At 39.2% G+C, this 12,632-nt stretch overlaps 2 protein-coding genes and 1 long non-coding RNA gene across 3 annotated transcripts; all 3 read right to left on the bottom strand.

The window, feature by feature from the left end:
* Positions 1-248: 248 nt before the first annotated feature.
* On the bottom strand, positions 249-1,689 carry LOC136243765 (guanine nucleotide-binding protein G(o) subunit alpha-like). The gene has a single exon (XM_066035373.1). The coding sequence runs from the start codon at positions 1,546-1,548 to the stop codon at positions 475-477; it is 1,074 nt and encodes a 357-aa protein (XP_065891445.1). The 5' UTR covers positions 1,549-1,689; the 3' UTR covers positions 249-474.
* Positions 1,690-1,989: 300 nt separating this feature from the next.
* Positions 1,990-5,358, bottom strand: LOC136242254 (E3 ubiquitin-protein ligase TRIM71-like). Its single transcript, XM_066033668.1, has 4 exons — positions 5,136-5,358; positions 4,285-4,806; positions 3,723-4,160; positions 1,990-2,051 (listed from the first exon to the last, which is right to left on the bottom strand). Exons 1-4 carry the CDS (start codon positions 5,356-5,358, stop codon positions 1,990-1,992), a joined length of 1,245 nt encoding a protein of 414 aa, XP_065889740.1.
* A 2,109-nt stretch (positions 5,359-7,467) lies between these two features.
* On the bottom strand, positions 7,468-11,628 carry LOC136243584 (uncharacterized). The gene is made up of 3 exons (XR_010694907.1): positions 11,610-11,628; positions 7,761-7,920; positions 7,468-7,711 (listed from the first exon to the last, which is right to left on the bottom strand). It is a non-coding gene; the product is annotated as an uncharacterized lncRNA (long non-coding RNA).
* Positions 11,629-12,632: the final 1,004 nt, after the last annotated feature.

The following is a 12,632-nucleotide window of genomic DNA, read 5'->3' as shown; positions in this document are numbered from 1 at the left end:
GAATACTGATTAATGGTTACCACTGTTGCTTATTATATCAAATTACCAGGTAGTGTTAGATTTCAACCACAGCACTAATCAAATTTTTCTCACGAAATCTGTTTGTAAATTAAAACTAGAATTATAAATTCACTACTTCAATTACAGAGATGTTCAGGGAGACCTGACAGTGATGTGTCTAGACTCAAGTACCATTTAACATGTGTGGACATCAGCAGCAAGCTCACAATTCCCATTCGGCACATAAATATGTTGTCAACACATTGTTCTTAAAACATTATGTACAGAAACTATCTAATAGGAAATACAATCAATAAGATCATAGTAAAAATATCTATTACTATTGGACAGACTCCTTTAGCCACTAAATATATTCACACATGTAATATGCTAATAATGTACACACACTGAAGTTCAAATCAATTCCAGTGAAACACACCTTTTACAAATTATCTACACTTCAATTCTTACTGATTAAAACAAATTTGCACGCTCCAAATTTTCACGGATAATTGTCTCTAATACAACTTTGAACACAACTCTTATATTGCCGCTATCAGTTGCCATGGTAAAATGAGGAAAAACTATCTTCCCTTTTTTTGTGTTGCGTGCTAAGAATTGTTCTTCAACAAACTTCTTTGCCATTTCGACATCATTATCAGGTCCAGTGTACTGGGGAAAGAACAGCCGTAAATGACGGTCTGAATTTGCTATCTTCTCCTTAAACAAGTCCAACTTGTTTAGGAAGAGAATCATGGATGTGCGTTCAAAGAACTTGTTGTTACAAATAGCTTGAAACAGGTTAAGGGATTCTTCCATTCGGTTGGTGGCATCATCTTCATAAAGCGTCATGTCGTATCCACTCAGGGCAGCTACAAACAACACAGCCTTAACATCATCAAAACAATGAATCCACTTTCGTCGTTCAGAACGTTGACCACCAACATCAAATAGTCGGTATGTAACTTTCCCATCCCTGAAACTTGTTTCTATAACACCTGTCGTTTTTACACGTGACCGAAGCACGTCTTGTTCATCAGGGCTATAGGATGGGCTTAGAATCATATCCATCCTTTCAAAATAATATGGGGCAGAATCACTCAGTTGGTAATCATAGCCACGCTTGAAACACTCCTGAAAACCACTGTCCTTCCATAGTGCCTTAATTGACTCACTTATTTCATTGGGGAGTAAGGTGCCGGGTTCCAGGGGCGTTGGGAAATCAACAACTGCTGACGCGTGCGATTGATTAGCTGAATCCAGCTGGATGTTCAGTTTCTCCAATGCCTTAACAACCACTGTCATGCTGGCAAGCAAGTTGCTGTGGATGGTGGTCTTAAAGCTGTTTAACTCTTCGGGACTGTAGCCGTCCCCGTGAATAATTTTCATCTGCTTGACGAAGGTACTTTTCCCTGACTCTCCCGCTCCCAAAAGGAGCAGTTTTATTGTACTTTCGGCTTCTCTGGCATTCGCACGAAGTTCTCGATCAATGGTCACGCTGCGCTGTTTAGCCTGTTGTTCTTCGGGAGTGCTGTTCGAACAACCCATCGCTTTCTGGTTCAGATAAAGTAATGACAGTCCTTCTTTGCCGGAAAAGTTAATATAAAAGTTGCGTTCGTATTCACTCAAGGATGACACCAGTTCTCTTTTATCCTTCTCACGTGCTCAATATATAATCACGTGAATAAATCCGGTTGATGCACACCATCGTAATGGGGCGTGAGTGACTTCATAGGTGACTTGCTAGCTCGAAATGAGTATCTTTCCATTTACATTTGTAGCTACTGTGCACGTAAGCTACCGACCGAATTGTCGTGTCTAGACTAGTCTCGCGTGGCTAGCCAGACCGCTTTTTCTCCCACGGCGTTTATCGATTGGAAATTATAAGCGCCTTTTCGAGCAGACGCTTATAATTTCCAATCGATAAGCGCTATGCCTAGACCTTTTTTTGTCTGCCTGATACCATATGATACTTTCACGAGGATGTTATTAACACTCAGTAACCAGCACTGAAGGTCTGACAGCAACATGTGCTGCAGCCTTAGGATTACCTAACCCGGGATAATTTCAAGGACTTAGACTCAATGACTTGACTTAGTTAATGACTAATAGCTGATAAGGTGCAACAGAAAAGGGGCCAGATTAAGGGGAAAAAATACTCGGACTGGCTAGCATAGCTACACACACAGCATGCATTTAGAATGTAGTTCAGTCATAATAAGTTGGGCTGCATTCTGTACAGATGCAAGGCAAGGGCGTAGCCAGACTTTTGGTGGTGAGCAGTCAGTCTTTCTCAGTCATTAACATTGGTAGCCTAATGTGATGGATTGTAAAACAGTGTGGAAGTAGCCTGATCAATGATGCACTGAATCAGTGAATCGAAGCATGCAGTGCGTGGATATCACACCGTCACGCATACGTACTGTACTACCTTATCTGTATTGATGATGTCTGCAAGGAGAACTAAGCTGCAACTCCCTCTGGGGTCACGTGCTGTAGCTTGCCAACTAAGCTCCATATATAGTCTATTAATAGTATTCCTAATACTCTGCTAGCAAGAAAAAGTCTTCCAATTACAGGTTATATAGCCATGCTGTGTGGGACTCCCTGTCATAACTAAATTGTGGCAAAGCACCAGTACTGCTGGTATTTAGTTGACCTCATTCAGTCCCGGCACACTGAACCACACAGCATATTTTTGTTGATGAGTCTTTTACCCACCGTATGCGTGCATGGCTGGCTTCTGTAGGAAATGTTTAATTATTGTTGTTGTTTTAAAAATAAAATCATATAATTCATTTTAAAATAAGAACCACACTAATCACCTCTTAGTGGAAAACACTGATAATCATCTGAATAAAACAAAACCCACAATTAAAACTTTTGTAACTGGAGATGCAACCCACAATCGAAACTTGTTTTTGAAGAACTCTTGAGGAAAAGGAAACTATATTCTCCTGGAACAGAGTTGAACAGTAGGTATAGTTATACAGTCAACCCCTAGAGGCCTTATAAACCAGAAAGCCCTGCAGTCTATTGAGCACACTGCAGGGAGTGGGAGAATGAAGCAGAGTCCAACTCTCACAAAGGACTACCAGACAACAAACTGAAAAGATGTCAAAATGTCCAAGCATTGTGGTGCCACAGACAAACAGAGAGTTGCTCCAATAAATGACGATAAGTTAGACCATGAGAGATGCCATGTCTGGTGGCTGTCCTTGTAGCAACTTAACTGTTTGGCAGCATGGTGCAAATCCAACTGAAATTTATGACAAACACAAAAACAGATATTTAACCAGTGATAACATTATACAGTGCTTGTAGTAGTGTTAGCAGTCAGCAATAATGATCTGAAAGTCAAAACATGCATAGTGAACTTTGTTGATCTTTTAAATATAATTATCACAGTAAATACTTCAGTCCCCTATTGTCGCTAATCTCTTAGCCTTGCATGCACCATCTTGTAAATTAACATGTTACCCTTGCAAGGCTATACACTTGTGCATAAGCAAGGATTTGATAAACATGTGCTCAGAACAAATATTGTTTTAAAGATAGTGATCTATTATATACTCTGCATTACACTTCAAATCAAAACACATATAATTCAAAAAACAGTACCAATAACCACTACAACTAAATGCTACAAATTATTTTTTTAAACTTATAATGACTACTTATTAACCTCATGTTATTGCTTTTATCAGCTATCACTATCTGACCGTTGTCAAATACCAATACTCCACGAGGATCGCTAAATCTTTTCTTGCCTCGGTACATGTTTTCAATCGCATGCACAAAGTTTCCATCTTCTTTGAACACCAATATACAGTTGCTGTCCTGAGAACTGGCTAACAAGTACCCATTTGGTGTGTAATGTATCCCAAATGGACTATTTAGTCTGAACATGACATTGGTAAACCTATCAAAAAATCTAAGGAATTGTCCTTTTGGAGTGAACACCTGCACTCGGTCATTGCAGTGGTCTGTAATGAACAACTGATCTTCGCTGTTGTCCAGTGCCAGGTCTTGTGGATGGTTAAAGTCACCAGGTTCTGTACCATGTTGTCCAAAGCCATAAGTGAATTTCTCATATTGAAACACCTGAATTCTATCATTACTGCTGTCACATACAAACAATTGTTCTGACTGGGACAACACTAAGCCAAAAGGAGAGCTATTTTCTCCACTACTAAATTGTGAAACGAACTCTCCACTAAGGTTAAACTTCTGGATGCAATGTAAAGTAAAGTCTGCAGCATACAAGCATCCATTCCTGTCTACCGCCAGTCCAGTGAGTGACACGCTGAAACTTTCCATTTCCACGGCCAGCCCCTCCAATGACATGAGAGTACTGGAACTGTTTATCAAACACCACTAACTGTTTGGTGGAATGGTCACAAACAATGAGCTCATTGTTGGATCCTTTGGCCAGAAGATTAGGTTCTAGTAATAGTGTATTGCTTGATCCATATTTCTTGATGGTCTTTGCTGCTTGTCCAACATTATTGTAATCTCGGACAGTCATTAACACTTTGATTTCTTCATGGTTCACTAAATGTCCTTTCCAGTAAATTTGCAACAAGTGATTTTCACTTATTTTAGGAGTGTACCATATAAAGTATTGTCCATTTAACCGTTCCTTGATACAGGTGTTTTGTAGAAAGCCCTCATCCTTGTTACAGCGGATTTCAATATGGGTTGATTGTTTGACAACAGGAAAGCCAAAAGCATCATTCAACGTAACAGTTACTTTAATCTGGTCTGTTTGGGCAGTCTCTTTGAATGGGTTTAGCAGATTACGAGCTTTTGAGGTTGTTGGCAATGGGTTGGGAGATTAAGGTTGATCTAGATCAGTTGGTTTAACAATGTGGCCATACCTAGAGAAACTACAAGTAGACAAACAAGGAACGTCAAACTATTCAAACCCTAAATTGTTAATGAACTCAGTTGGTTTATGATGTTTAGCAATCATATCGGTTGCGGTACAGTCAGGATCAGAGTTATTGTTTTCCACTTGGATTATAAGTTGATCAACCCTACTCTTAATCCAGTCACTGTATAGGTTAGTAATTTCCTTGTCCTGTCAACTGCCATAATGTCAGTGCGGGACTCATCACACCTTGCTAACTCACTTTCCAAAAACTTTGAATTTTCTTTTTGTGTAGCAAGTCTCTTTTTACATGACCTCTTGTTGGCATTGGCTTTATCTATTGCTTCTTGTTGTTGTTGCTTTAACAATTTGTGCACTTCCTCATAAGTAGCTCGGATCATCTCAATATTGGCTACGCCCTCAACATCAATCTGGTTTTCAATGTCCTCCAGTTCCTTCAATGCCCTTCTCACTCGTTCCAACATCTCATCCAGTGGGACAGTAGCATTTTTTACCTTCTCTCTTTCTTCATCTGCTACTTGGCCTCAAAATCATGGTCCCTGTGATCCTTTGTAGCACAATAGTGGCATATTAGGCACCTGCAAGTCCTACAATAGAAGTCCAGTGGTTTAGTGGCGTGGTGTTTGCACATCATTTCTGGTCCTTCTAATTCCTGTGTTGCTGCAGACTTCGAGTCCTGCGTAGAATTTGTCATAATCTCTTCTATTGCAATACATTTGTGCTCCACGAACTCAGCCCACTGTTTGTGAGCATCGTGGCATTTTTCGCACAAACATTTCGCGCATTGCACATAGCTACCAATATGCAGCAGGCACAACGAGGTCACTAGTTGCAGCATTGCTCACTGTATCCTCAGCCTTGACATCACCTGCCTTCTTTATTTTACTAGTACCGTTATGTCTGTGTATAGCTAGCTATGCGACAATTTGTTGGAAACCTTTGAGGACTGGACAAGTGCGGTGGACCAGGGTTATGGGGTTGATGTGGTATACCTGGATTACAGTAAGGCATTTGACTCTGTACCACATCGTAGATTGATTTCTAAACTTGAAGCATACGGTGTGCGTGGAAACTTGTCCCTGTGGTTATCCAATTTTCTCACAAATCGTTTTCAGAGAGTAGTGGTTAATCGGTCTCAGTCAGATTGGGTTGATGTTCAGAGTGGAGTACCTCAAGGTTCAGTCTTGGGTCCCTTGTTATTTATACTGTATGTCAACGATGTGCCTGACCTCATTGAGAGTAATTTGAAGATGTTTGCAGATGACACCAAGATATACTCGGTCATTAAATCTTTTCATGACAGCCTTAAACTACAACATGATATCAACAAGTTAATGCAATGGTCAAGTGTTTGGTTGCTTAGATTTAATGCAGCCAAATGCAAAGTAATGCAGATTGGTAACTCTCTTCCTGCATCATACACCATGTACGATGGCACTACAAATGTATCTACTGACCTAGAACTAGTGAACGAGGAGAAGGACCTTGGAGTGTGGTGCACAAGTGATCTCAAGCCATCTCTACACTGCCAAAAAGCTGCAGTCAAGACTACACAGGTTCTTGGGCTTATTAGGCGATCTTTTAGAATTGACTCTACTGATATATATGTTTATATTTCTGTATAAGATGTATGTTCGACCGCATTTGGAATATTGTGTGCAATCTTGGAGTCCGTACTTGGCCAGAGACATCGACACCCTTGAAAAGGTTCAGAGACGTGCAACTAAACACCTTCGCGGATTAGCCCACTTGACTTACGAAAGCCGTCTTGAAATTCTGGATCTTTATTCTCTGTATTGCAGACGTCAAAGGGGTGATATGATTGAAACATATAAGATACTTAAACGACATTATGACTTGGACCCATCTACATTTTTTACTTTAAATACTGCTACCACCAGGGGCCACTCTCTTAAGCTTTTTAAAGAAAGATCAAGATTACTTGTTAGGCAGAACTTTTTTACAAATAGAATAGTCAATCTATGGAACTCCTTACCTGACTTTATCATTTCAGCACCAACAGTTGCAACCTTCAAGCTGCGCTTGGATAATTTTTGGAAGCAATCTAGATATGGGCACCTTCAAAGGCCTGCGGCCTAGCCTGGCAAGTTAGCTTGCCTTGGCATCTACAAGCCCATTAAATAATAATAATAATAATAATAATAATAATTATCACATTCCACTTTATCTTCTTTCCCGCTTTTCCGCACAATTTCAACCAAACGCTTGATAGTAAAATTAGTTGGAATAGATGCAACTTCGTCTCGTGGAAGCGATGCACGACACAACGGGCAACAAACATCGACAGCCATTTTCTTGTTGGATTCTATGCTCCTCTCTAAACAACTCTTACAAAATGTGTGCAGACATGGTATGGTCTTTGGACTGCTGAATAGGTTTCCACAAATGGTACAAGTTATTTCTTCCTTGATCTCCTGCAATTCCTCTCCAGACTGTTCGACAGAGGAGTTTCGACTCAGTGTTTGAGTGTATCGCTTGCCATGTTTACGCACTGCAGACCAAACAGCTGAAAGGCGTGGCTCTGCTGCAAATTCCCTAATTTAATGCACGAATGAATTTAATAGCTACAACAGCATGCAGTAAATAATTTTATTGTATTTACAGAAACCATGAGAGAGTGCTCAATAAATAAGAGATGCAAATTGTATAGCCAAAATCATAAAGTTCTTCCTAAAATAAGAACATCATCAGCAGTACTATCATAGACAAAGTCCAGTGTCACAAAACCAAGTTTCAGGTAGAATTTGAGGGCCCGAGAGTTGTTACTACTCATTTCCAAATGAACACCACATGAACCTAAAATACAATCTGTAACAGCACTCCTATACATCAACAAAGTGTGTACCTTTAGCTTTGAGGGCAGACAAAACACAACGGATCATTCTACCACCAGTTCCTTTACCCTGTGCCCTCTTCATGAGGTCAATGTGAAGATGGGATGGATAGTAATCGTATAACTCTGCTGGTAGAAAGAATTCTGAGTGACGCAGGTTACCAAGAACATCCTAAATAAGTAAGAAACAACATGCAATTATACATCAGGACTATATATAGGCTTGTTGATTTCATTTCATTTGACAGCCACACTTCCTGTGTGCAGTTTACTTAAATTTACATCACTGTATGCCCGGGTATTTCCTGGCAATTGATTTTTTTTACATGGTTTGTCTTAACTAACCAATCACAATTCCTCAAATTACACTTCTGTATACTGACAGTTTACAACTATTATGTAGGCTCACCCCCCAGTGCTTATAGGTAAGTTAATTGTGAAGCCCTTTTAAAGTTATCTTTATAATGTGAGTCTATTTATGCGTACACAGTAGTCTCATACACTGCATGGGTTTGGCATATGAGACCAGAGGAGATTGGCTACTAATTTTGTAGTCTTAAAGACTGAAATGTTGAACTAATTCAACATTCACATTTTTAACGGATGAATTGTACATCTATTCCAATACATTCCAGGGCCTAAGCCTGCGTTGCATAATCACATGTCATTGGGTTATTATGATGTGTGACCAACCTTCTGTATGATTTTTGATTTGTGACTAAAGAATAATATAACAAACACAGAAGGTTTATTTTTCTAGATCAGTGATATCAACACTGGTTATCCTGGCAGTTTGTAAAATCATGTTACCATTAGAAATCATAGCTGCCTATTAACAATTAAGTATAACTCCATGTATATGAGGTAATTCTAGCATCCTGGCAGTTGGTGATGTCCTTTGCATCCAAGCCCACCAGCCTATACTAGCTATGTGGCAACACTGTAATGGCAATTTCCTGGCCAACTGTATATATGCTTTAGAACTGAGATAAACATAATTATAGTATTGACAGCCAAATGTATTGACTACAAGTACATGAATAGTTTAACCTTTAACGTAAGTAATTCATAAAAATCAATTAGTATGACTTTCTTGTTTGGTATCCTGGTCAACAGTACAAGCAACAAATAAAACGTGATTAACTCATTTTATGACTAATTAAATGAAAAGGATACAAGACAGCCTAATGGTAAGGATATATGAATGAACTTCAGTGACCAATTGAACACTTAATTGTGTCATTGGATGTGGGATACCATAAGCTAGATATGTGACCAAAAGCCAACCCATCTATTTTAAAGTTAGTTGAATAACTTTCTCTCTGAACATGATAACTAAAACCACTTTTCCAATTATGTAAAAATCCCTGGACATTTCTTGAATTTTACAGAACTGCTATACAGAAAGCCAACATATGTATTTTTGGGCCATAAGACTGGTTTTATCAGACTCAGATGTGTTATATCTATGTATCAATTTTCTAATGTTGCCACCACCATGGCAGGGCAAACAACAGTACAATTGTGGACTTTTGAAATGGATTCATTTACACAATCATGAGTAACTTAAAGCTAAACGCCAAATGTTAAGAAACTGGAGAATTATAATACACATCAATGATGGCATGCATGAGATACTAGCAAGTACATGCTTGCTATACATTCGCAGTATAATTTTATATGTACCACATGCACACACATCCATGCATAGTCATGATGCTGGGCTATGATCTCAGTCATCAATGTCAGTGAAATTATGTCAGTATAACTATAGCACCTAGAACATATGTATATGTATTCTGCTGAAAAAGTGGCAGGATATTAAAGAAGCTATATTTAATAATACCATGAAATATTAGTTGCAACTAATTCCAACCTTCCAACAGTGTACCATATATGATTAAGATAATGAACTTGCAGCAAAAGTTGCAAAACTATACAAAGCGTACGCATACATTAAAGTGAAAGATTCCCTGCGGGCCCTGAAAATTTAGGACTGTAATAACCAGATTTCTCTCATACTAAATATATTACTCTTCAAAGTACCTGGGTTTTTCATTACTGTATGAATCTTTAAACTCCCACCCAATGAATATACATAATTGTAGGTTAGTTGTTTTAGCCACCGACTCATCATGACTGATATTTAGGAACTTGCTACTTTTGCAAGTTACCTTGACTGCTACGTAGTACACTGTAAATGACTTATATATGTGCACATGTATAAAGACACATGTACACTGAAACTGGAGTACAAACACAAGGCAGTGCTAGATTCAGAGAAGGCAGACTGAAAAGTTACCTGTATGACGACCAATAGTTCTTAATAATCACCCATCAAGGCACTATATATTGCTTGTACAGTATATCATAATACAGTGGAACCTCTCTATTACAGACATTTTGGACCCAGACGTTTTGGCCACTTTTTGCTGTAATATAGAGGTTTTCCTCTTTCAGAGGTAAAAAATGTATTAACCAAACCTGTTGGGACCAAAATTTTTGTCCTTATTATGGAGGTTTTTTTCTATTGTGTCCTTAATTCGGGGAGTTTAAGAGAGGTTCCACTGTAGTGTCAATTACTGCAAAGCAAAAACACCAGTAAACAGGGACGTAGCTATCCAGGATATTTCAAATGGGGTTTCCAAATTTGGTAGTGAGTTATTGATGCAGGAGTCTGGGACTCTGGGGCACAACCCCCATCCACTGACAGATTTTGAACATCGAATGCTTCAAAATTTAAAAAAATGACAGACTGCTTTATTAGAGTGTTTGAAAATATTTCTGTCATATAACAGCGATGGCTATACTGAGAGATGATTGATATACAAATGTCTTTAGTTGCTGATCAGTTGCCTATCTAACCAATGAAATCCCAAATTATATTCATATGGCAATATGTGACATATGTACAGTAAGCCTTTTCTATGTCGCATTAATTTTCTTTAACATGATTCATAATTACTGAAGGGAATTCATTAGCTCTTACAGTGCACATAATAAATTGTCTTCAAGGCAAATCCTTCAATTTTTCTTCAAGTGATCACTGTTTACTGTAAAAAAATTAAATCCAAACCTGACTGACTGCTTTACTAGAGAACTTCAAAAGTGGTGAGAAGTTGACATTTAAGTACAGGTTGAATGTAGAGAAGATCTCAGATCCTGGCTGTTGTGGCTCCTCTGGAGCATGCTTATAGACTGCATGTTGCGGGGGATCAAGTCACCACTGGGTCTGGGATTTTTTCTGCATTTTCACGTTTCAGTTACATGTTTCTGACTCCCTGTATTCACAGGCTTTAAGCCTTCTCACAGGTCTCTGGTGGGATAACATTCACAGAGTATGTGTAGTAGTTGTAACATGAGCACAAGTGATTTTCCTGAAATATGCACATGAGCACGAGGGGTGCAGCTAGCCCCGAGTGCAAGTGCGTATATTTTAGGCTAATTACAGGTGCCCATGTACGTAGTCAGTAATTATATTTCACTTGGGTGATTCACCTGCAAGTGTAGGAATGCTTCGCGAGTTTATTTATATGGAACCATATGAATTTCAATTGTGGATAAAGCCGTAAGAGCAACAACAAGGCCCTGCTGAGGAGCCAAATGTAAGTGTATCGACACAAGCGTGCAGATTGCTTCGATTACGCCAGGTCGATTTTCGGGTACTGTCATGCTACAACCGGTCCCCCCCAAAATCGGTCCCCCCCAAAATCGGTCCCCCCCAAAATCGGTCCCCCCCAAAATCAGTCCCCCCCAAAATCGGTCTCCCCCAAAATCGGTCCCCCCGGACCAGTTGCAGCAACCATACTTGGTCCCCCGGACTACTTGCAGCACTGCAACTTGTCCCCCCGGACAACTTACGCCGCCACAGTTGGTCCCCCTCTGCCATAAGTGGTCCCCCACTGGCTTTGTCATAGACTCGATCATAGACCTTTGAGAAGGCGTATAGGGCTAGGCACAAAGTGCCCCACTGTGCCGACCTAGCTTCCCGTTCCACTGTGGCCTTCGAGGTGGCCTTATAATTACTATAGTATGCGTACATGTTATAAAAAATCGAGATACTCTAATAGAGCAGTCAGTCAATACTCTAATAGAACAGTCACCTAACATCTACAGTTTCATTGCCTGCTAAGGATATATTGCAAATGAAATGCATGCGATCTTGTGTATGCCATTCTTTAGGTCTATAATAATCTGCTAGCATGATTGTCACTTTAATGTCCCTATACAACTCTTGATCAATGTAGTCCACAAAAAAAGCAGTATGATCTAAACCATTCAAGATATTTTGTCCTGCAAAAAAGCTTTAGCTTTTGGGGGCACAGATCCCTACTCCATATACAGATCCCTACTCCTTGCTATCCTGGAGAGTTATGCCGGCTTCAATTATGTACGATTTGGATCGTTTTTCCAAAATCCAGTCACAATTAAAGTACTTGAGCTCTTTACAGCTATTGACCATATGCTGCACAGTCAAGGAGTATAACGCACAAGAGGTGAATGTCATAATATCAAGCAATAGAGATACCAGATATCATTTTCAAAGATAATTGTTTGTAATGATCATGTGATCAATAATTAACTAACTTACTCACACTTAATTAATAATATTATTTTATATTGCATGTATACTCTTTTAGAGTCCTGCAGTGCAACTTTGAGTGTCCAGTACAATCTTCGTGATGAATTGTGTGCCAGTGCTTTTGTGAAGTGTTGTTGTAAACATGGTGAAACCTTTCTTATATAACCATGTGACACCCATGACCCTGTGTAAAATGGTGAAATAGTAACTTAAATAGTTGCATGGACATCAAGTGGAGCTTTCAGATTTGGCAATTTTTACTTGATTGGTAATCATCCTAACCTACCATATATAGCACTAGC

This window comes from Dysidea avara, chromosome 13 (assembly GCF_963678975.1).
Source record: "Dysidea avara chromosome 13, odDysAvar1.4, whole genome shotgun sequence".
NCBI classification, from domain to species: domain Eukaryota; kingdom Metazoa; phylum Porifera; class Demospongiae; order Dictyoceratida; family Dysideidae; genus Dysidea; species Dysidea avara.
The sequence above is the reverse complement of the archived record's forward strand: the minus strand, read 5'-3'. Positions and strand labels throughout refer to the sequence as shown.